General features: G+C 37.7%; 1 protein-coding gene across 2 annotated transcripts in view; it reads right to left on the reverse strand.

Moving 5' to 3' along the window:
- Nucleotides 1-430: 430 nt before the first annotated feature.
- Nucleotides 431-25,864, reverse strand: part of quob (quattro b) — a 53,992-nt gene continuing 28,558 nt past the window's right edge. For both annotated transcript variants that reach the window (XM_079627920.1, XM_079627921.1), the window contains exons 13-23: nt 25,474-25,668; nt 23,277-24,289; nt 19,983-20,232; nt 18,795-18,884; nt 17,082-17,312; nt 10,937-11,107; nt 10,681-10,858; nt 3,577-3,693; nt 2,026-2,232; nt 953-1,143; nt 431-782 (exon numbers count right to left, since the gene is read on the reverse strand). In XM_079627920.1, the coding sequence (XP_079484046.1) occupies nt 741-782; nt 953-1,143; nt 2,026-2,232; nt 3,577-3,693; nt 10,681-10,858; nt 10,937-11,107; nt 17,082-17,312; nt 18,795-18,884; nt 19,983-20,232; nt 23,277-24,289; nt 25,474-25,668 (2,685 nt within the window). In that variant the 3' untranslated portion in view covers nt 431-740. The remainder of the gene's footprint in view (nt 783-952; nt 1,144-2,025; nt 2,233-3,576; nt 3,694-10,680; nt 10,859-10,936; nt 11,108-17,081; nt 17,313-18,794; nt 18,885-19,982; nt 20,233-23,276; nt 24,290-25,473; nt 25,669-25,864) is intronic.

Below are 25,864 nucleotides of genomic sequence, written 5' to 3' on the forward strand. Positions count from 1 at the left end.
CAACATTCTTCAAAATATCTCTTTTCTTTTGTGTTCAGCAGAAGAAAGACATTCATACAGGTTTGAAACAACTTAAAAAGGTGAGTATATGATGACAGAATTTTCATTTCATGCATATAACCTCCATCATATATTTAAGTATTTAGTTTATCCTTTAATCTGTTTGATTTATATCCACTTGTATCCATTTGTTCAGAGATGTATCTTAGTTATTTGTGCTTTTGTCAGAAATTGGACGCATTCCAGCGACTGCTTGTGTGACACACTGACAATTGGTAGCTCAAGGCAAATGTTTGTAAGATGTAAGATAGTATTTTAGGAAACGCTTGCTTTGCTGTCACAACATGTCTGTCTATTTCTGCAGCTGATATGTCACACTAACTGGATTCATCACTTTCTTGTTATAAAACAATTCACTTAGAGCCATTCACATTATTTCATGAAGACCAGACATTTATTTTATCAAAGCAATTTTCTTTAAAGATTACACATCTGTTTATGTTTTATTGCCTCTACAACAAAGCTAATTAGAAACAGAAAAATGAGTAAAAAAGAAAAAACAGTAAAACACAGGTTTGTAGGTTTAAACATTAAGAGTTAGTTGAATGAACCAATGTTACTCAGTCCCACCAAAATAAATAAATAAAAATAAACTTTATTTTAGAGTTCCACAGGATTGATAGTGATATAATGCATGATAAGGTAAAATGCATGATTACAGTATAAACATACATGATGGGCTATACTTCAGTGGACTTTCCTATGATGCTTGTCCCTTGAACCTGTGAAGAACAAAGAGGAAATGAAAATATTAATTACCAGAATAATCAACACAGCTGAATAATATCTATAAAATAGCTTGATGATTGTGTCAAAAACGGCAATGTTTAACAAAATTCACAATGCTGATGTTAAAACAATAGCAAAGCAGATGAATATTGTAGGCCCGTACGTTAGAGCATGGCTGGTCCCTGGTTTGGCCTGCTAGGTTAGTGGGTTCAACGTTGCATTCCTGTTTTTTTGGGCCAATGACAGGCACCTGGGAGGGGGCGTGTTCACAGTCTCCACCAATCACAGATGGGCAGCTGTGGCCAGAACTGCTGAAGCAACTCACACTTTCTCCTGAGGACTCTGAACTCTCCACTGAAACACAACACATTAAAACATGCTGTTGGAAATATATACCGCATATATATATTTCAATATGTGCTCCTGAGTATTGATTTTTTTTTTTGACAGAACATATACATCCTTTTCATTAAGTTCACAGCTGACAATATGAATAAGTTCATAGCTTTCCTGTAGCTCAAACAGTAGAGCGTTGGCGCTTGAAATGTCAAGGTCATCATGGGTTTGATTCCCAGGGAAAGCAAGAACTGATCAGAATGTGAATGTGTACCTTGAAATGCAATGTAAGTCGCTTTGGATAAAAGCATCTGCCAAATGCATAAATGTAAATGACAGAAAATCTTGGTCAAGGGTGGCTGCGTGCAATCATTTTTTATTCCATTATCTGACGTGAATAAATAAATAAAACTATTGGTCACTTGGATGGATGGATGGATGGATTAATAGATGTATAGATGTATGTATGTATGGATGGATGGATGGATGGATGGATGGATGGATGGATGGATTAATAGATGTATGTATGTATGGATGGATGGATGGGAGAAAGGAAGGAAGGAAGGAAGGAAGGAAGGAAGGAAGGAAGGAAGGAAGGAAGGAAGGAAGGAAGGAAGGAAGGAAGGAAGGGTGGATGATGGAAGGATGGGATAAAGGATGAATGGGATTAGGGAAGTAAGGAAGGAAGGTTGGATGGATGGATAGATGGACAGACAGAGACAGATGGATGGATGAATGAATGGGAGAAAGGAAAGATGGAGGACATTTTTAAGACTAAAATATGTATTATGAAACAAGGTACATTTTAAATGGCACTTCTAGTGATCACAAATTTAAGACATTGCATATAATATTTTGAGTGAACTACTTTCAAAACAGACATTGTGAAGTAGGACGTACCAAGTGCACTCTGGTTTCCACTCTCCTGGTCTAAATCATCTTCCTCCAGGATCCCTGAAGTCCCGTGTACGTACCGGACAACATCTCCACTCCCAGGACGGCCCACGGGAGATGGGGATCCCCAGCCAGAGGAGGAGGACGAGTGGCTCCCAGAGGAGGACGTACAGCTGGCCGAGCCAACGGAGTTCAACCGGAGAACAGGGACACCTGGAATATTACACAGAGCTAAATAAGGCTAGTCAAAGCTGGGTTATGGTCAGAGTTTAACTATAGGGGCGTTCGCACCAGTTAGCCACCACGGTGGTTCCCCGAGAACTAATGGTTCCCCTAGGAACTTTTTCCTGGTTGCATTCGCACCGCCAGTAGGAACTCTAAAGTGACGTAAGCCGACTTTTATTTTGACGGCGAGGCGGACTTTTATTTTGACGGCGAGGCGGACCTTTATTTTGACGGCGCTGAGAACACCATAGAATGAGCACACAGCGCTCGCATTCTCCATGTTCATTTGTTTGCGATCTGTCTATAACAGTCCTGTCTAATACGTTATTAGATAGAACTGTTGTACATAGAAAGTAGACAGTAATGAAAAGTTATTCGCATATGCCGTGTGGTTGATGTCCAGTGTCGCTATCTGAGCAGAAACACATAAGTTAATCATGTTTCTCTTAGTCCCGTCAAAGTTGCGTTGGATTTTCTCCTCAGCGTAAAGATTAAGATGCCCATCTTTCACTGTTTTCCATGTTCGTAGAGTTAGTTTCTGGAGTAAATATATAGGCTATAATCTGTATGTTTACCATAGATATACATAATAAAGGCTAGATGTCTTACGGCGGAGTCTCTAACGTCATCACCGGCGGCCATCTTGTCACAGGCAAGCTTTCTGGCGGGCTCGGTGGTTCCTGATGTAAGGCGAGTGATCTGCACGAACACAAATACTCTTATCTCGCTGAAATCTTGACGGATTTACAAACGTTTTTTTTTTTTACAAATGTTATTAACGTGGCTATAATTCTGGATGCTTGAACATGTTGAAATATATAATATTATAATTATTTATAAGTATGCAGTGTCATAACTACATCTCTGACGTTTATAACAAACCAACCCGTTTGAAAATCGGTAGAAAATAGAGTAAGTTATGGTTATTTAAAAAGTATATGCACCATTAAAACACAATGTTACGAGTGAGCGAGCTGACTGTGACAAGATGGCCGCCAGGTGCGGACGTCGACCTCCATTGGCCAGCAGCGCGGATGAGACATCTAGCCTTTATTATGTATATCTATGGTGTTTACAGCCTTTTTAAATATGGCGGGTGCTGGTGTTTCGCGTGCGTTCGGTCAATCAACGTTCACTAACGTCAGTGATAGTTCCTATAGTGCTGGTTTAGACCCGACTCTGAAGTAGGAGTAAATTAGTTCCTTCAAAAGAGTTCCTAGAACTAAAATCGTTCGGTGCGAACAGGCCAAAATCCATGTACTTCCGCCAATAGTTCTAGGAACTATGAAAAGGTTCCTCCGGTGCGAAAGCCCCTAATGACTGGTGCGTCACCTCGTCCTGTCAGAGCACAGTTGATGGCTCGGTCGTTGATGGCCATCTCACTGGGCTGGATATCCATGAAGGGTTTATGTCCGATTCCCATGAACACCCTCTCCTGCATCCGGATCTCTGTGTGAAGATCAGCACAGGTTATGATGTTATTAGGCTTGACATGAACTCTTTTTGCTCACCAGGTACTGTGGCTAGTGGTTTTCCAAAGTAAATTTTCACTGACCACAATTGTGACAATGATACCATGGGGAAAAACTGCTATATATATACTGTATTTATATATTCTTATTATCTCATAATTTGACGGCAGGTTTATTATGCTGCTGTTACTTTAAGACCTGACGCACGGATCCAATATAGTGTTACATATATGAACCCGCATATAAAGCAGTTCCGCATTTTATTTATTAATTTGCACGCAAGTTTTATTTATTTTTATACAGTGACGTCCGTAGGACTCCGTACCGTTTCGGTTCAATACGAATACATGTACCTTTCCACCCCTATTCTTCAGTGTACAAATAAGTACATGCAAGTTACAGAAAGCACCGATGACTGTTTTAAGGGGAACATAGGAATTAAGTTGTGCAGGCTATGGCTTTTTAATAGACAGATAGTCTAGCATCATGCTACATATCTTCGCTATGATGACTACTTTTCCATTGATTGCACTAGAGCAAACGTCCCCAACCCAACCCAACCCAACCCAACCCTCGGCAAACTGATTGTACGCCTCCAGTAAATTTCCAGGCTCGGAATTGCTCACATGTGTAAAAACTCCTAGCCAATACCAGATAATGGTCCACATGATAATACTGTAACGTTATCTGCGGCAAAGCTGCATAATAAGTGCTCATGCAGTGCTTCCTTTGGTGCATACAGATCCACACCATTTATGACTGAAATTTTCGCATTGTACCTCTCTCTGTCTTGTGTTAATAGAGTCTCTTTATAATCTCTGTCACTTCATGGTTTTCGTAACATTATAAACAGAAAGAAATATTCGAAATTTGCTTGTAAAACTTTGTAAACACAGCAGCTTATCATAGACAGTATGCAGCTTATGCCATCAAAGATGGCGTCTCCGGGGAGGTCATGTGACATTAATTGGCCTGTGGGAACCATAGACATGTATAAAGGCTAGATGGCTTACCGGCGCTGAGAGCCAATGGGACCCGACGACGTCACACGGCGGCCATCTTAGGACAGGTCCGCTCGTCCAGTTATAACATTAAAGTCTATTGTGCATGTAGTGCTGAAATAACTATATCTTGCTCAATTTTCAACCGATTTTCAAACGGCTTGGTGTGTCATAAACGTCAGGGATGCGGCTATTTAACTGCATACTGCATACATTCAAAACGTGAAGCTACAATTTAAACATCGGCATCAGCACAAATCATAGCCACGTTAATAAGGTTTGTAATAAACCAAACCGTTTGTAAATCCGTCAAGAATTCAGCAAGTTACGAGCATTTGTCACTCACCTTCCGTCCACAGTAGCAGGGAGCAGCAGCGCAGTCTCCTGACCTAAGATGGCCGCCAAGTTGACGACACAGCTGACTCCGCCTTGAGCCATCTAGCCTTTATACATGTCTATGGTGGGAACTATGTATACACAATCCTGAGCGATTGAAACTGTGGCTGCTCGCGCTGCACTTGGATATCAACACACCTGAACATGCTCTAATATGTAAGAGAGTGTGCAGTGATCACTTTTTCAACGATGATTTCAAACCCTCCCAGCAAGGAGATCGCCGTTTTCTGAAAATGTCGGCTGTGCCCAATAAGGTTTTACAGCAAACGGAGGTATGTGTTTTTTTTTTTACTATATTATATGCATGTATTTTATATTTATAAATTATTATTTTTTTGTTAACGGCGTTTGACTTAGGCCATGTCCACACGGACACGGGTATTTTTATAACCGGAGTTTTTCCTCCTGCGTTTTTGATAAAGTCTCCGTCTACATGAAAACGCAAAAACACGCTATCAAGCGCCGTCAAGAGCATTCCACACCAGCAGGCGGCGATATAACCCTAACCGTAAAGCCACGTTGGCCAATCAGAAGCCGTCAGCGGCGCACAATCTGATGTCAAACACAGCGGATAACGGCGCACACTTTGACGTCGCAAGGCAAAAACTCCGGTTTTACTGTCTACACGACAACACTGCAACCGGCGTTTCTGAAAATCCTCACCCTGGCAGGGGTTTTCGAAAATGTTCGGTTTCAGTGACCTGATACTGCGTTTCCGTGTGGACGAACGGGCGAACCGCGTAAAAAAAGTCACGGTTATAATAATACCCGTAAATAAATAAAGTCCATTATATGGAGAAAAATCCTAGAATGTTTTCATCAAAAACTTTAATTGCTTTTCGACTGAAGAAAGAAAGACATGGACATCTTGGATGACATGGGGGTGAGTAAATTATCAGCAAAAGTTTTTTAAAAAGTGAACTAATCCTTTAATCTAAACACTGTCTGTCGAACCAGGCCACAATGTTTTAAGATATAAATCATCTTAGTTTATTACCATACCAAACAGCAGCAGGTTGCAACAAACCCCTTAAGGTAAGAAAACCCTTTTTGATCATTTGTTTTAAATTACACTACTGCTCAAAAGTTTGGGTATAGAAATTCATATTTTTTATTGAGCAAGGTAGCATTAAATTGATTCAACACAGTACATACATTTATAATGGTTTAAAACGTTCTATTCATAAAAGAAAATCACGCCTTCCACAAAAATATGAAGCAGCGCAACTGTTTTCAACACTGATAATAATCAGAAATGTTTCTTAAGCAGCAAATCATCATATTGGAAGGATCATGTGACACTGAAGACCGGAGTAATGATGCTGGAAATTAAACTGTGATGCTGTGATGTTTTGTGATTAAATGATGCTGGACATTTTAATTTGCAATTATATTGCTATTTATATTTATATTTTGAGCAAATAAATGCAGCCTTGGTGAGCATTGAGCAGTTAAGTACATTTGGAGGGAAATCTACAACACAAAATCAGTGAGCATTATCAATTTATTTGATGAATTATGTGATGTTTTGTGATTGTCAAGTCAAGTTACTTTTACTTATACAGCGCTTTCAAAGCAGCTTTACAGAGATTACAGGAAAATAATGCAACAAAGTTTGTTTCTAGAAGAAAATAGCATCACAGTCCTGCTTAGGAAAGTTCAGTGATGATTCAGTTTTGTTGTAAAAAAGTTATTAATTTAGTTCATTTATATATATAGCCGCTCTGGAGAAAACCGTGATGTCTTCGTCCAGCTCAGTTCAGTTCTCATATGACGGTGTCAATGCAGGCAGATCTGTAATATTGTTGAATATTAAATTAAATCTCCCCAACTAATGAAGCCAAAAGCCAAAGGCGACAGAGACAAGTAACTAAAACTCAATCAGTGACAGAATGGAGAAAGAAACGCTCAGTTCTCCTCTGGCCAATGAACAGTGTATGATTATGATTCAGCGTTACAGGTCAGAAGTCAGATTGGATCATAACATTCAGAATATTTATCTTTTAGATTGATTTATATTATACATTTATCAATTTATCTAAAAAAATGACGACTTGGTTTACAGTGAAACTGCTGAAAATGTTTCATTCATACGGTGCTGCATATATAGATAGATTTCTGCTGATAGAAAGTTGATAGATGGTAAGTCGTAAGAAGATTGAAAGAGAATAGAAAGTTGATAGATGGTAAGTCGTAAGAAGATTGAAAGAGAATAGAAAGTTGATAGATGGTAAGTCGTAAGAAGATTGAAAGAGAATAGAAAGTTGATAGATGGTAAGTCGTAAAAAGATTGAAAGAGTAAAGAAAGTTGATAGATGGTAAGTCGTAAGAAGATTGAAAGAGAATAGAAAGTTGATAGATGGTAAGTCGTAAGAAGATTGAAAGAGAATAGAAAGTTGATAGATGGTAAGTCGTAAGAAGATTGAAAGAGAATAGAAAGTTGATAGATGGTAAGTCGTAAGAAGATTGAAAGAGAATAGAAAGTTGATAGATGGTAAGTCGTAAGAAGATTGAAAGAGAATAGAAAGTTGATAGATGGTAAGTCGTAAGAAGATTGAAAGAGAATAGAAAGTTGATAGATGGTAAGTCGTAAAAAGATTGAAAGAGAATAGAAAGTTGATAGATGGTAAGTCGTAAAAAGATTGAAAGAGTAAAGAAAGTTGATAGATGGTAAGTCGTAAGAAGATTGAAAGAGAATAGAAAGTTGATAGATGGTAAGTCGTAAAAAGATTGAAAGAGTAAAGAAAGTTGATAGATGGTAAGTCGTAAAAAGATTGAAAGAGAATAGAAAGTTGATAGATGGTAAGTCGTAAGAAGATTGAAAGAGAATAGAAAGTTGATAGATGGTAAGTCGTAAGAAGATTGAAAGAGAATAGAAAGTTGATAGATGGTAAGTCGTAAGAAGATTGAAAGAGAATAGAAAGTTGATAGATGGTAAGTCGTAAAAAGATTGAAAGAGAATAGAAAGTTGATAGATGGTAAGTCGTAAAAAGATTGAAAGAGTAAAGAAAGTTGATAGATGGTAAGTCGTAAGAAGATTGAAAGAGAATAGAAAGTTGATAGATGGTAAGTCGTAAAAAGATTGAAAGAGTAAAGAAAGTTGATAGATGGTAAGTCGTAAAAAGATTGAAAGAGAATAGAAAGTTGATAGATGGTAAGTCGTAAAAAGATTGAAAGAGAATAGAAAGTTGATAGATGGTAAGTCGTAAAAAGATTGAAAGAGAATAGAAAGTTGATAGATGGTAAGTCGTAAAAAGATTGAAAGAGTAAAGAAAGTTGATAGATGGTAAGTCGTAAGAAGATTGAAAGAGAATAGAAAGTTGATAGATGGTAAGTCGTAAGAAGATTGAAAGAGAATAGAAAGTTGATAGATGGTAAGTCGTAAAAAGATTGAAAGAGAATAGAAAGTTGATAGATGGTAAGTCGTAAAAAGATTGAAAGAGTAAAGAAAGTTGATAGATGGTAAGTCGTAAGAAGATTGAAAGAGAATAGAAAGTTGATAGATGGTAAGTCGTAAAAAGATTGAAAGAGTAAAGAAAGTTGATAGATGGTAAGTCGTAAAAAGATTGAAAGAGAATAGAAAGTTGATAGATGGTAAGTCGTAAAAAGATTGAAAGAGTAAAGAAAGTTGATAGATGGTAAGTCGTAAGAAGATTGAAAGAGAATAGAAAGTTGATAGATGGTAAGTCGTAAGAAGATTGAAAGAGAATAGAAAGTTGATAGATGGTAAGTCGTAAGAAGATTGAAAGAGAATAGAAAGTTGATAGATGGTAAGTCGTAAGAAGATTGAAAGAGAATAGAAAGTTGATAGATGGTAAGTCGTAAAAAGATTGAAAGAGTAAAGAAAGTTGATAGATGGTAAGTCGTAAGAAGATTGAAAGAGAATAGAAAGTTGATAGATGGTAAGTCGTAAAAAGATTGAAAGAGTAAAGAAAGTTGATAGATGGTAAGTCGTAAGAAGATTGAAAGAGAATAGAAAGTTGATAGATGGTAAGTCGTAAAAAGATTGAAAGAGTAAAGAAAGTTGATAGATGGTAAGTCGTAAAAAGATTGAAAGAGAATAGAAAGTTGATAGATGGTAAGTCGTAAAAAGATTGAAAGAGTAAAGAAAGTTGATAGATGGTAAGTCGTAAGAAGATTGAAAGAGAATAGAAAGTTGATAGATGGTAAGTCGTAAAAAGATTGAAAGAGAATAGAAAGTTGATACATGTAAGTCGTAAGAAGATCCTTTTAAAAGAAAGATCTATAATAGCTACCGGTTGATATAAAATACGTCCAACTGTTTGCACTGTATTTTTTTTTTTTTTTTTTTTTTCCAAACTGTGATTCAGGAAGATTTTATTAATTATCAGGGCTGTCTGATTGGAAGAGATTTTGAAGGGGAACGGGAGAGCTTCACTCCGACGAGGCGAGTGAAGATTAGCTATACTATGGAGAGTATAGAGGTTCGCTGTTTGTTTAAAACAGCAAAAGTGAAACGTGCTCTATGGGGGCCCATTGGGCTATACTGGTGAAAGACACCACCCCAGTAGAGGACGTCCCTGGATTGTAGGTCCAGTGGCACCGCAAACCTGCTCAATCACTTCCATCTCAGACACGTTTTTAATTATTCTTATTTCTTTTGATTATTTTAATTTCTTCTATGTAAAGCACTTTGAATTACCACTGTTTAGCTTTGCATTTACTGAATGAGCACTGTGCCACTGTTCGTCTGACTGTTTGCACTGTATTTTATTTTCTAAACTGTTTTAATTATTCTTATTTCTTTTATTATCTATGTAATTATTTTAATTTCTTCTATGTAAAGCACTTTGAATTCCCACTGTGTATGAAATGTGCTATATAAATAAACTTGCCTTGCCTTGCCTTGCCTTGCCTTGCCTTGCCTTGCCTTGCCTGATCTTTATTGCCGCACATCTACACGGAAAACACAAGGAAAAATACAGATGCAAAACATCTAAAGGACTATTATCGGGAAATGTGCTTGGAGGACCGAGGTAAGAGTCAGGAATAAATGCAGCTGTGCGGAGGAGTTCAGCTTCTGTCGTTTATCTTTCTCACATTCCTCAATATACAAGATCACGTCTCAGCAGTTCTTGGACATTCACATTACTGACTCTTAGGTTTCAAGTTTGAATTTTTTATAATCATAAATCAATGAGAACTCATCTTAAACACACATTAAATCAAGGTTTTACAGTAGACTTAGATTTACTGTAATCCTTTTACAGATTTAAAACTCACTTTTAAATGAAGAGGTTTGGATTTCCCAAAAAGTATTTTTTCAATGGATTGGGGGGGGGGGGGGGGGGGGGGGGGAATGAAAGCAATCACATCTAATCACAGGTTCAAGTTTTAATGACTAATTTTGTCAAACTCTTTAAAATTAAGCAGTGTAGCACAACCTGAACTCAAATAAAATAGAGCAATCTCGGACTACCTTTAAACTCTTCTTAATTTAATTCACACTTCTGCCTCATATCCATCATTCATGCTTACTGTATCAATACTATACCAGAAGTTTCTAAATATATGCCATTATAATTGAATATCATTGTTCTGCTCACCTCGGTTGTGAACGGCTTGTTCCCACAGGATCCTCTCCAGGTCTCTGGTCCAGTTTTCCTTCACTTCTCGACTCTGTGCCTGAAGTACATATGTGTCCTGTGACTTCCTTCTCCGAAACCAGATCTCGAAACACAGGCCGCTATCACCAGAGTTGTGGGTCATGCCGACGTCTGAGGTCTGAGAGAGGACAGAAGAGACGTCAAGGTCCGAGACACAAAGAGCTGGACCTGACGGACGGCTCGCGTGGTGGTTTACCTTGAAGGATTGTTTGTAGATGTACGTGTCATTCCCGATGTCGGTTCTGCGTGTCTTGCTGAAGAGTATGAGATCTTGGAAGAGAAAAATGTGACGGTAGCATTTCTTCTTCCTGAAGGTCAACAGGAACTCATCCTGACGGATCAGCTGGCCCTGTTCCTTCAGATTGACCTGCACAACATGAACAGATCAACACGACATCAATCTCACACGCCTGATCGTGATCGACGATGCTTTCGCATTACTGGAGCAAACCTGACCTCCAAATCGGGCCTATGTTTATGCACTTGATAGTGAGAAATAAATATACTAAAATGTATTTGAAATACATTTATTTTATGCTCAGTATACTACATTTACATATTCATGTACTTAATATAAATACCCTGCTATTGTACTGTTGGCATAATAAATTAGTATACTTAAAATCTGCTAAATTGGAACAACTAATGTTGTGCTTAATGCACTTTAGTTATCTAGAAAAAGTGCTGAGGTCCGACTAAAGACATAATTAAGTATATTTGATTGTGCTAAAGTGGACTATCGCAAGTATACTTTAAATATCTTCCATTTAAAGACTGATATTATACAGAAATAATTATATCCTTACTAATAGTGATATTAAACCCACTTTAGGCTTAATATTAAGACATGTGCATTGTGCAATAAAGAGGTACTCGAAATAAAGTTTAATTATAATATTTATATCAGTAAGTCTCAAGCGATATTTCAGGAAATATGTTAATGTATTTGTAGTATACTTAGTATGAAATAAATATATTTTAAATGCATTATGGTATAGGTTTTTTTCACTATGGGACGCTTTCATACAAATCGACTTACATTACATCCAAGGTATATTTCGATGTCTATGATATTAAAAAACAATATCAAGTTTGTATCGAGAGACTTCTCTATAAACACTACCGGTCAAAAGTTGGAAATAATTAAGATTTTAAAAGTTTTTAAAAATCTCTTCTAATCACCAAGGCTGCATTTATTTGATCAAAAATACAGTAAAATATAATTTATTCCTGCATGCAAACCTGTTCATTTGAACTTTCTATATATATATATTCATTATTAAATTTATTTGATAAAAATTGAGCATCAAATCAACATATTATAGTGATTTCTGAAGGATCATGTGACACTGAAGACGAGTAATGATGCTGAAAATTCAGCTTTGATCACAGGAATTAATTCGATTTTAAAGTATATTCATATAGAAAACGGCTGTTTTTAACTCTTTCTCCGCCATTGACAGAATTGTCCGGTAATTCATATTTTCTCAATTAAACGGTAGGGGGCGCTATTACGCATCTTCTGAAAGAGTAGAGAAGCTCCTGATCAAAACACAGGTGAAGAAGAAGCAGAAACAAGCGACAGAAGCATTGCACATTGCACATGTAAAACAACTCGATCATCAAACATGAAACCGCATATAAATCAAAACTGCCTATCGTTACTGAATGAACTGTTGAACACATAAAGAGGAAAGACTGTGAAGCTTTGAGGAGTTGATGGACTCGATTTACTCCATCTGTGTTCTGATCATCGCGTCCGGACGAAGTCTTTGACAAACACAAGATTTTCCAAAATTTTTTGCTATTTCATGAAGCGTACCCACATTCAAGCTTTAAGAATGCATGAAGCTAGAATAAAATATTTTTTTTTGTTGTTGTATGAGACAGATGCTCTGTTCTTTCTTTTGATAATATTGCATGTTCAGATATTCATACAGAAAAAATATTCTGGGGAGGACATCAAAGTTTAGTGGAAATGATCAAAAATGCTGGCGGTGGCTTGCAACTTTTTATGTTGCTGGACGGGAAAGAGTTAAAGGATAATTCCGGTATTTAACACCTTGAGTCTATATTGTCTATATTGTCTATATATAGTGATGGACAACATTTTTTTGACAATGGTTCCTCTCTCGAGTTTTTGACTATAAAAGAATTGGCCATGGACCCATTTAACATTGGAGTCAATGTGCATGTCCGAAAATGTCATTAAAACAGCCAATAATGTTAGTTTACAAAACTGTGCAACTCACCGAGTGATTAGTGATGTTAGTTGATGTTCCAGAAACAAAAAGTGTTGCGAAATACAGTTTCTGTCGTGTTTTATTCGTCATTTTCGAGCACTCAGTCCTTCAACAGAATTCAATGGGATTTTACAAAATGACGAATAAAACACGACAGAAACTGTATTTCGCAACACTTTTTGTTTCTGGAACATCAACTAACATCACTAATCACTCGGTGAGTTGCACAGTTTTGAAAACTAATGTTAAAGGCTGTTTTAATGACATTTTCGGACATGCCCATTGACTCCAATGTTAAATGGGTCCATGGCCAATTCTTTCATAGTCAAAAACTCGAGAGAGGAACCATTGTCAAAAAAATGTTGTCCACCACTCTTGTTCATCCAAAACAAACTACAATATAGACTCAAGGTGTTAAATACCGGAATTATCCTTTAAATTGTAACAGTTACTGTCTTTACGGTTTTGATCAAACGAATGACAAAGAGCTGCTCGGAAAAGTTACTTAAGACACAAATCATTTTGAGTGACAGAACTGTAAAGCTTCAGTGAATGTGTCATGGATGAGACGAAGAGCGATGTCAGCGCCGTCTCTTTCATGCATGCGACCCGTTAAGCAGAATTTGGCAGAAATCTCAAGCCATAAATTGACCTTGAATACGATCATATTTTTGGCAAGTCTCTGCGATGAGGAAAGTGGCCTTCTAAAAAGAGTCTCAGATGACATAAGCGTATGTAACTTCTCTCTAAGCTCACATTTGCCCTGATGTGCAGGCGGAGGGAGTCTAGGCCTACTAGTTATCTTTTATCCTCTCTACCCACTGAGCTTCTTTTCTTTTTAAAGCATGCGTCTGAAAATAAATGCATGAAATATGAAGGTGTTTATCGTTCTAATTACAGACAGTGTGTGATGTCGCCTTCACCTCACGCCTGTCCTTCCTCTTCTACAGAAATATACTCTTTATTTTAGTCAACATAGTTTACACACATATATATTTGCCTTATTATGCAAAACAACAGATTATGATTATGACAATTTCTGAAGAAATGATGAATAGTTTTTGACAGTGCAAAATGCTAAGGTGTTTCTGAGATGTTTTAGTGGATTTTAGTTTTGCTATGCAGTAGCTATTGTGGTTACTGGCCAAAAGTATCAATAGTTACGCCCGTTTCACACATACGTGTGTGTATGCGGTGTGTGTATGCGGTGCAGGAGCAGCACGCGCTGCTTTCACATACACTGCGTTTGCAGTGCGCAACTGATCCGCGGCTGTACCACAAACACATTTACTCACTATTTGTATTTCAGAAACTTTTTCAGAAAGTTATCAAAAACTTTTATTAAAAAAAGTTTAGTCAACAGTGCAATTCTCTTTGTTCCCGATTCCCAAATTCAAAATTAGAATATTGTGAATAGGTTTTCATAAGCTGTAAGCCATAATCATCAAAATTATAGCAAACAAAGGCTTGAAATATCTCACTTTGCATATAATGAGTCTATATTAGTTTCACCTTTTAAGTTGAATTACTGAAATAAATGAACTTTTGCACGATAGGCCATTCTAATTTTTCGAGTTTCACCTGTAGCCTATACACTCTTTATCAGACGTATTCACGTTTAAACACAATTTAAACAACGTATTATTAAATGCATTACTTATATATAGATTATATATTAAGTTGCTCAAGCAAGTGTACTTATAAAATATTTAACCATTTACTGTAGGCCTACTTATATTAAAATCGCAAACATTTTAAATTAAAACTTAAAATTGACACAAAAAAATCTGAGTTTCATGCCTTTTCTTTTGCATTTAAATTTTAATACAATAAATCTTGGATGTCACAAAGAACTTGTTTTTCCACCTCCACGAATGAGACGAGTGTTGTTCATTATGTCGCCTTGTTGAGGTAAATTGTAGTTTTCCTTGCTTTATCCCGGTTTTAAAGTAAAAAAAATGACTGTGAAAAATAGTAGTATTTAATTAAATGCATTTTTGATGAAATTACTAAATTTTCATGTCAATCTGTGTTCATTCTGACCACGATCCATGCATGCGCTGTCACTTTAATTCAGCGTTTACAGCACAGCAGGTTGCGGAAACGATCGCCGCACTGCTGTAAACGCACCGCAACTGGAACGGATCGCCGGACTGCATCCGCGTGCATCCGCGATTTTAAATATAAGTACATGGTTAAATATTTGACCACTTGCTTCAGAAACTTTATATAGAAGTAATGCATGGAATAATATGCCTACGTTGTTTAAATGTTGTTTAAACGTGCATACGCAAGAGTGTATATGTGTACAAAGAGAATCGCAATGCTGACAAAACTTTTTTTTTTTAAATAAAAGTTGATGCATAACTTCTGGATTTGAAATAAGAATAGTGAGTATGTGGTACAGCCGCGGCCCACGGATCAGTTGCGCACTGCAAACGCAGTGTGTGTGAAAGCACAACAGCGCATCAAAATAAAGTGTTAGTAGATATTTAGCAGACGGTCTACTAATACTCTACTGAGAGTTAGTTGACGCTGCAAAGTTACTTATAGTAGTAGAATCTAAATAAAGTGCTACCGGATTGACTTTCAAGTCTGTGTGATATTCTGGTCTCTGGATATGACTTCTTCAGTGCGAGTCTGTGGGATTTTATCATCAAGCAGGTAGAAATTGTAGGTCTGATCAGAAAAGTAAAAACATTTTACACACTGAAGATTAATGCATGGTCTTTTGTTTAAGTCCCTAATCCTCAGTGTGTGCAACAGCAATACTGACGCTTGTCATTACATGCTTTTCTGATTCTAGCTCTGTAAACTAAAACGGATTTCAGGGTTTTCTGAGATGTTGTAATCTCATCTCTCTCACTCGTGTTATTTTAGTATTATTTATATAGCTTTATAGTATTTATTAATATTCTAACTGAGCTTGTTTGTTATATTAAACAGCTTTAATTTAGTAATACTGTTATGTGCTTTAATTATTTTGGTTAGTTAATATATTCTATTTAGCTAAAATTTTATAAAGCTTCAACTTATTTATTTCAGATTGTTGCAACATTTCTAATTATTATTATTATTATTTTTTTCCTTAACCCCTTATATTTTTTCCTTAACCCACAGCCATTACATATTAAAAATAGTAATATTCTATACTAAACCTAAACTAATCTTGACAAATATATCAATTGAATGCTTACAATCTCTAGTTTACATATTTGGTGACTGATTTTCAAAATATATTACAGAGGAGCCGTAATTTATCAATTTGCAACAAGAATATGTTCATAATCCTGAGGCGAGTTCAGACCTTTATTTTGAAATAGTGATGAACATGAAAAATCATGAAAGAATGGTAGAAACCTCAGTTTGTTTTCATGCCAAGAGTTCAAAAGATAGCATCCATTCAATTCTTTTAGAAAAAAGGTCTGAAAATGTTTTAAATATAAAGAAAAAAATGATAATTCAGCATTAGTGATGTGGCAGCGAGCTATAATGCACATACGTGATCTTCTTGTGTTTATTGGAAGATGAATTCATTTCAAAATCTGCCAAACTTCCAATACTACTTCTGAATAGGATGTCTACTTCATAAATTGTATGAAAAAAGTGTACAAATAATGGTTCAGACTCAAACCACATATGGAAATGGAGGCGCCCTTATATGTGCAATAATGTCAACTGGTGGAGAAGTGTGGTACTGCGCACAAACTAAATCTCACTGAAAGCTTATTTTTTGAGATATCAACCTAAAATTTGAAACACAACTTGTTCAGATTTTTGGCTTTGATTTTTTTTGTGGAATTTTTACAGTCCTCCAGGTTTTGAAAATATATATTTTATATAAAATATGAATAATAATTTTTTTAACATTGTACATTTTCATAAACTCAAATTTCTATAACTTTTTTTTCTGTTTAACTTTCTTAATTTATTTACAAAAATCTGCCAAATGTCTTCTTTAAAACAAGACCAATCTTACATCAATATTCCAAAGCATTCTTAATTTACAACCATTTCAATTCGGAATGTGCATTTTCATGTCTATTAAAAAAAGGGGGTGCCGCTTAAGGGGTTAAGAACAACATCTGTCTGACTCACATCACAGTCCTGAATGTCGTCCATGGCGAGCAGATTGTTCCCGTGGCGCAGCTGGAACTGGACGATGTGGAGCGCGCTCTGGATCTCCAGCCGGTGTCGGGCCGCGTGCGCACCGGACTCAGTCTCCCGCAGAAGCTCCTGAAGCAGAAGACTGTACTTACTGATGCGCTGCACGGGCTTCAGCAGGTACGAGGACAGGTCCATCGCATCGCACAACAGCTGCTGCTTCTGCTGTTAAACGGGATCATATCACTGCTATTAATGACAGCATCTCAAAGAACTCATTAATCAACATGCACCAATACTACATTTCATCTAAATGTCATAATCATTTGTTAACAAACAAGTATTCATTACTTCAATGTATCTGCATTAAATTATTACATTGTTTAATTTAATTAGCTATCTGATCTGAAATACATAAGACAGTTACCTCTGATAAAAAATCACTTTAAATTGTAATATGGACTTTCTGTGAAGCTGCTTTGAAATGATGTGTATTGTGAAAAGCGCTATACAAATAAATATGAATTGAATTGACATATTGTAATTATTAAACACATGAATATAGGTCCAAAAGTGGACATTTTATGTACATCAGTGTTATTTATTATAGTTTTTACTAATAGTTTAAATGTGTTTTTATTTTTATATTTATAAGGTTTAGTCATTTTGTTGAGTTTTTGTCATTTTTATAAGCTTTTGTTTAAAAAATGTCTATATAGGTTATATACATTTTTATTTCAGGATTACTTATTTTAGTACATCAAGATTGTTTTTAATTGCATGAGTTAAAATAAAAATAGTTATGTTACGATATTATCATCAATACTGCTTTGACTTTTTTTGCTAAGTCAACACCAAATATTTGTCATTATTATTTGTATCATAATTATCTGACATCTGGTCATTTGCCATGTTGAGTTTGGGTTATAGACGTGCCCTGTCTGGAAAAGTGCACATTTATTACGCAGATGGTGTATTCTGACATGTTTTTTGCCCTAATCATATTTAATGCTTCTCATTCCAAGTATAATCACATTTCTGGAGTGAAAGCTTCATCAGACAGATTGTTTAGCAGAATGGCAGCAACATTTCCCAGCGAGGCCTGTTCCAGCGCACATGTGGGCATTACTTTAGATCTGATCAGATGTGTGAATTATTGCATTACCATTATGGGAGTTTATAGTAAGATTATGAAGTTTATATGGTAACTCTTTCATAACTCTTTCATAATCTTACTGTACACTCCCTATTATTGTGCAACAGGAAGGAGCTTCTACGGGTTCTTCATGTACTTTAGAGACATACAAATGCTTACAAATCTTTAGTTTTGAGGGTCATATTATTGAATTCATAGATTTATTTTATTTGTTATTTGCAATGATGGGGTCATAGCATGAGAAATCAAATTTGCCTTGATCTTTTGAGAGGTCTGTGTACCTTAAAAACATATTTTTTATTTATTTTTGCACATTTTTAGAATTAATGCACATAAATGCAGTATCTCAAAATTGTGCATAAAAACAGGAAATCTTCAACGTCACTTTTTCTTACACTGCATAAAAGTGTTTGTATAGTTATGTTGAAATGTCGGTCTAAATGTAAAACATACATTCAGATTCTGATGAATACTAATATTTGCCTGGCTTAAAATATCAAATTTGTGTCACTTATGAAAGAAAACTGTGAGCAAACGGAGGAAGGACTCACCTTAAAGAAGTCCTTCCCGTGATCAATGAGCATCCTCTCGGACCGCGGCTTGTTCTTGCTGTATAATGCGTACAGGCTGAAGTTTTCTTTCTGAATTTGAGAGAAAAAATGTTAGAATCATTGGTTTCACACAGTGGACTCTTGTGTGCTTTCAGAATCTTTGTGTGAAGATATTAATGTGTCATAAAGGTGATTCCCAGCTAACAGGGAACGTCCTCAGAACTTTGGCTGAGTTTTTTTTGGCTGTTCAAAGTTATCTGGACTTTAAAGGTCCCATGACATGTTCTCAAAATGATAGCACAGAAACATTATGGGATGTTTTTTCTGAAACATTTTTAGTGATGTCTGTCTAACATTTTTTAAATGTTACTCGTTTCAGAACGTTCAAAAGTGACATTCAAAAGTAACGTTCCCATAATGTTTGCAAAATTGTAAAATGGAACGTTCCCTTAACATTCATAACCGAGAAAAAAACATTTTTAGAACCTCAAGAGAACATTCAGAAATAACGCTTTCATAACTTAATGGCAATGTTGGCCAAACGTTCTTAAAACATATTTCTCTTAGCTGTGTGCCTGGTGTGACACTCTAAACAAAAACAAAACAATATATACAGTATATGTATACAATGTATTTTATATTTATTAAAAAAATATTAGGGTGAATTTTGACAAATGAACACATTTTCCCCTAAAATGTTTATTATTACTGCAATACAGGTACATCCAACCATTTCCCTTTTAATCTTTTTTTGTTATTGTTGTAACATTTATTATTTCCAATGATAGATGCTGTTGTTATTTAAAGAAGAATTGTTTTTATCTAAATCAGAATAAATTAAAGGCTGTATGACAAACTACATAATACATCAGTTTTTGTTTTTGCACTGCAATAATACGAATTTGGGGGAGGAGGAAATGTTCTCAACTGTCATGAAAAAAATATCACAATGCAAAAAAATATTATATCCTAAATATTTAGGCTTAATTTCCTTTATGCAAAATATAATTGATTTATTTGATACAATATGGAGGTGAAATGTGAAATGAACATGTTTTGTTTTTTGAGTTGTATGGATCTTTCATTATAGCTGTATTGGTTTCTAGGTTCTCTGAAGCAGCAGCACATTAAACATCTTTAAATCGGAGCTTTAAAGGGAAACCTCAGGTCTCAGGCTGTAAAGCTCACGTGTTTTAAGAAGCAGCGTCCGACACAGAAGGGCTCCTTCAGACACAGCTCCAGTTCCTGAAGAAAGTGGTGCTGGTGGAAGTCTCGCAGCTTCTCCAGGTTTCCGAAGATGCTCCCTCGCTGTCCCCGCAGGTCCTGAGGCACGTCGGGACGCTCCAGCTGAGGGATGTAGTGATCCACCACGTACCCGAGCGCTCGCACATACTCTCTCTCCGTCTGGAGCAGCTCCTCCATGATGCGCTGCAGTTTACTGTCAGGACACAAAACACACATTAATGCGTTTTACTGTCATAACACAACACACACTGATGCAGTTTACTGCCAGAACACAACACACACTGATGCGGTCTAACATGATCTCTTACAAATACACATAGCAGAAAAACAGATCTCAATAATCGTACAACATTTTCACCCAGTACACATTTGTATAATTCAATCTAAGACATGTTTTGTTAAAATTAAGAACTCTAGTCAGGAATCATCACATTTACCCAGAGGCATATATATATATATGGTTATAAATAAATTATAAATATATGGTTATAAAATATGGTTTCCAATAAATATACATCACATACTGTAAATCTAGTTTCCTTTCAGTCAGTCACGCTCTACGTTAAGTCAGAACGTCTGACGAATAGGGGCTCGTCCGAGTAGCCAATCACCTCTGATTTGTAAAAAACGAGCCAATGGTACGCAAAGTACCTTGGTCTGCGTAATTTGCATCGCGAGCTCCGCCCCGCTGTGTGGGTATATAAGGAGCAGCGCGTGCATTCTCGCATTCATGCTTTCGCTTTGGAGCCGAGTTTTTGTGCTCACAATCACTTTCACTTTGAAAATCTACGAGTCGAGACTCTTCAGCGCGGGTGTTGGTGTGACGGCACGTTCAGCGGAGATCGTTAAGAGCTGTGTCTCTTCTTCTCCCCTGTGCGCTTCAGCACTGCTGAAAGGGTATTTTTCTAAAAGAGCTGCACGGGTGCGTCTTTTTAAAGATGTCACTTCGCCCGTGTGTTTCTGGGTGCGGTAGATTTCTGTCTCTGTCTTAACTGGGCCTTCGGGTCAACTGGGGAAAGAGCAAACTCTCCCCCGTGCAGGGGATCTCTTTTCTCGGTATGGAGATAGACTCGGTCGTCATGTTCGCTCAGCTTATGAGCGAGCATGCTCAGTCACTGCTGAATTACCTGAGTCAATTCGAGGGCAAGATGGCGGTTCCACTGAAACTCTTTCAGAGGCTCCTGGGGCACATGGCATCCTCAGTGGCAGTCACGCCGCTCGGGTTGCTTCATATGAGATCGATTCAGCACTGGCTTCACGGCCGAGTCCAGAGATGGGCAGGGCAACATGGCACGCTCAGAGTGGCAATCACTCCGGCCTGCCGACAGACCTTCTCCCCGTGGTCCGCCCTCTCCTTTCTATGGGCAGGAGTGTCCAGGCATGTTGTCGTCTCAACAGATGCTTCCGCCACGGGCTGGGGTGCCATGTGCAATGGGCATGCTGCGTCGGTCTCCTGGACAGGACCCCAACTTCAGTGGCATGTCAATTGCCTCGAGTTGCTAGCAGAACGTCTTGCTCTGCACCGCTTCAGGGCCCTGCTGAGGGGCAAGCACGTACTAGTCCGGACGGACAACACAGCGACCGTAGCGTACATCAACCGTCAGGGTGGTCTACGCTCCCGCCGCATGTCGCAACTCGCTCGTTATCTTCTCTTATGGAGCCAGAAGCATCTGAGGTCGCTTCGTGGCATTCATATCGCAGGCGAGCTGAATCGTGCAGCCGACGAGCTCTCACATCAGTGCTCTCTCCCCGGGGAATGGAGGATCCATCCCCAGTTGGTTCAGCTGATTTGGGAACGCTTCGGAGACGCACAGGTAGACCTGTTTGCCTCTCCAGACACTTACCACTGCCAGTGGTTTTATTCCCTGACCGAGGGGACCCTCGACACGGACGCCCTGGCGCACAGCTGGCCGCGGGGCCTTCGCAAGTATGCGTTTGCCCCAGTAAGCCTACTTGCTCAGGGAGGACGAGGAGCAGGTCCTCATGGTCGCGCCCTATTGGCCCGGCCGGACCTGGCTCCCCGAACTTGTATTCCTCATGACAGCCCCTCCCTGGCCAATCCCTCTGAGGAAGTACCTCCTTTCTCAGAGAGGGGGCACTCTTTGGCACCCGCGCCCCGATCTGTGAAACCTGCACGTGTGGGTCCTGGACGGGACGCGGAAGGTTTAGGTACTTTGCCACCTCAGGTGGTAACTACCATCTCTTCAGCTAGTGCCCTGTCCACCCGACACGCCTATGTCTTGAAGTGGAACCTCTTCATCACCTTCTCGCTGAGAAGACCCCTTGAAATCCCCGATCGGGTCGGTGCTCTCCTTCCTTCAAGAAGGGTTGAAACGAAGGCTGTCTCCTTCAACCTCAAGGTCTACATGGCTGCCATTTCAGCCCATCATGATTTGGTGGACTCTAAGCCACTAGGACAGCACAACCTGGTCATCAGGTTCCTGTGAGGAGCTAGGAGGCTCAATCCACCCAGCCCTCAGCATGTAGCCTCTTGTCATCTGTCAGTTGTTCTGTCTGCACTGCAGAGACCTCCCGTCGAGCCATTGCTCTCAGTGGAGCTTAAGATCCTGTCAGTCAAGACAAGTTAGCGCTCCTGATGGCTCTGGCCTCATTCAAGAGGGTAGAGGACCTGCAGGCAAGTTTGACAAAGTGTGCCTGGAGTTCGACTACATGCCCAAAGTTCCCACCACTCCCTTCAGGGACCAGGTGGTGATCTTGCAGGCGCTGGCCCTGGAGGAGGCAGACCCAGCCCTGGCGCTGCTCTGTCCAGTATGTACCCTTCACGCTTACGAAGACAGAACTTCAGGACCTCAGACCAGCTCTTTGTCTGTTATGGAGGCCAGCAGAAGGGAAAGTATTTTATTGAATCTAATATTCTTATAATGCTAAAACTATTTTATTTTAATAATATTGAAACTATATAAAATAATCATGTGGTAATGATTATTTTACTTAGAATTCATAATGGAAACTATATTTTTTGGAAAATCTAGTGAATTAAATACTTTAGAAATTAAGTGTGCTTCACCTCTTTTGATTATTTTCTCTTGAAAAACAAGAGCTTGATGAATGCAAAACAAAAGTTGCACTTATTATGTTATTAACCAATTAATGATCAGTTCCTTCTCATCATGTCCTGCTCTGTACGATCAGTTCTTTCTCAGTATCGTCACATTATGATTCTCATCACTCTCATTAGAATAATGGTGTATGGTATATTGGTTAAGTCGGACTCACAGTACAGTACTGTTGTTTTCCAGTATCCGCACAGACTCTGGATTATCTGAGTGTGTTGCTGCTGATCTGTCGTCAGATTTGGTGTCACAGCTGAACTTCTCATGTATGTCGCTTTGGCTTGAACAGATGCTGTCGTGGTGCGAGCTCTGTTCATCCCATGATGCTCTGTCTGAGCCGATGACCATGATCCTCGCTTGACAGGAATCTGCAGATGTCTTCTTATAAACATGCTTGATCGCAGCATTGCTTTTGCTCATAGACTCATAACTAGTGGATCGTGAGCAAGAGCTTTCACTATGCGAGCGGACCAGGGCTTCATAACATGGCAAGCGGTCATACTTATTGACATGGCCTGACTTTCTGAGATCACTGTCGCTGTGAGAGTATATACGAGGGCGCTTTCTTAATTTTTTGATCGGGCCATTGTGTAATGAGGAAACTTCGCCTTCACTTTGATGGAAATGCTGATGTCTTCCTTCCTCTTTGAGATGACCTTGCAGTTCAATCGGTGCAGATTCTTTGTGTGTGTTTTGAGTCATTATTGGATCACAATTTGATGATGTGTTTCTCCTAACAGGCTCGAAATGCGTCACTGTCTCATTATCACGACTATTTCTGGTCTTCATATGACCGCCAACAGGGTTTGTTTGGGGGTCGCCTTCACTTTCTCTAAGGCTTGTGCTAATCACGCTTCGGGTCGGACCTTTCAAGTGGGCCTCATCGCTTTCCTTTCCTGGCATTCCCAGAGGGTTTTGACTTCTATAAGAGGCCTGCAGTATCTCCGCGAGTCTCTGTCTGATGTCTCGGCATTGAGCCCGGACTGCATTCCACATGCATATCCCGTCCGGGAGCCTCTCCAGCAGCGCAGCGCTCCTGTCCTGAAAGTGTTGGGGGGAGAAGTCCTTCAAACGCTCCTCAAAAGCCTTCAATGTACTCAAGCAGGGGCACATGGGAGGATTTGTGTTCTTTATGTGATCGAAATACTCCATACACTCTTTAACAAGAGATGAGGCCTGGAAAACAAAGAAGATCAAAGACATTTTAAGGCTATTAGATAGTTATGCAATAGAAGAGATGGGCATTATATATATAGACTCATAACTAGTGGATCGTGAGCAAGAGCTTTCACTATATATATATATATATTAGGGCTGTCAAAAGATTAATCGTGATTAATCACATCCAAAATAAAAGTTTGTGTTTACATAATATATGTGTGTGTACTGTGTAGAATTATTATGTATAAATACACACACATTCATGTATATATTTAAGGAATAATTGCATTTATATACTGTGTATACATTTATATAATTTATATTATATATAAATATTTTATATATAAATATAACCAATTTTTCTTAAATATATACATGATTGTGTGTGTTTTTATATATATAAATAGTTATACACAGTACACACACATATATTATGTAAACACAAACTTTTATTTTGGATGTGATTAATCACGATTAATCTTTTGACATATGGGTATATCACAATATGGGTATATTATATTAGTTTGTTTTATATATACACCATTGGTCAAAAAGTTAGAATTTTTATTTTATTTTATGTTTTTAAAATAAGTCTCTTCTGGTCATCAAGGCTGCATTTATTTGATCAAAAATTCAGTAAATACGGTAAAAACAGTGAAATATTATTACAATGTTAAACAGCTGTTTTCTTTATTTTCAAATGTAATTTATTCCTGTGATCAAAGTTGAATTTTCAGCATCATTACTCCAGTCTTCAGTGTCACATGATCCTTCATAAATCACTCTGATATGATGATTTGCTGCTCAGTTATTATTGGCGCTCTCACAATCTTTAACCGATTAAATGCCAAGACTTTTTCCATTTGTTTCTGATAATTATTTAAAAATAATTTAGTTTCAGACATATGACACACACACACAGCTGTATATATAGTTTGTGCAATTTTTCCAAGAGCAATATCATGCTAATTAAATATTTACTGCTGAGCACAATTTTTGTTTATTAACTATAAAAATTGCATCCGCTTTAAGATTTGATTAGTTTCTGGAGAACACAGTTTAAAATTTCCCTGATGGCTTTCCATGACCCTATGGTCTAATTGCTAACTACAATATATCTTATATCTTTCACAGAGTAATTTATCACATTGCATAAGTAAAATGTCCATGTTAATTATTGTCCATGTATGTTGACTAACCTCTTCACAGAAACGATCCAGATCCAGAGACGCCTCCAGCTCAGATCTGCGTTCCTCAGCTCTCAGGAGAAACCCAGTCATGTTGGTTTTAAAAGTGACGGTGTTACAACGAAAAACGTCACTTTCAGGATAATGCATTCCTTTGTTTTTTCTCTCCACTTCCTTTATCAACAACATCCCTTTCACTTTTTTCTCCTGGAAAAACAAACAAACAAACAAACAAACAAACAAACAAACAGGTGAAACTCGAAAATGTAATATGGTACAAAAGTTCATTTATTTCAGTCATTTTTAACTTAAACGGTGAAACTAATATATTATATAGACACATTACATGCAAAGTGAGATATTTCAAGCCTTTATTTGTTATAATTTTAATGATTATGGCTTA

This window comes from Phoxinus phoxinus (assembly GCF_949152265.1).
Source record: "Phoxinus phoxinus genome assembly, chromosome: 11".
Lineage (NCBI taxonomy): Eukaryota > Metazoa > Chordata > Actinopteri > Cypriniformes > Leuciscidae > Phoxinus > Phoxinus phoxinus.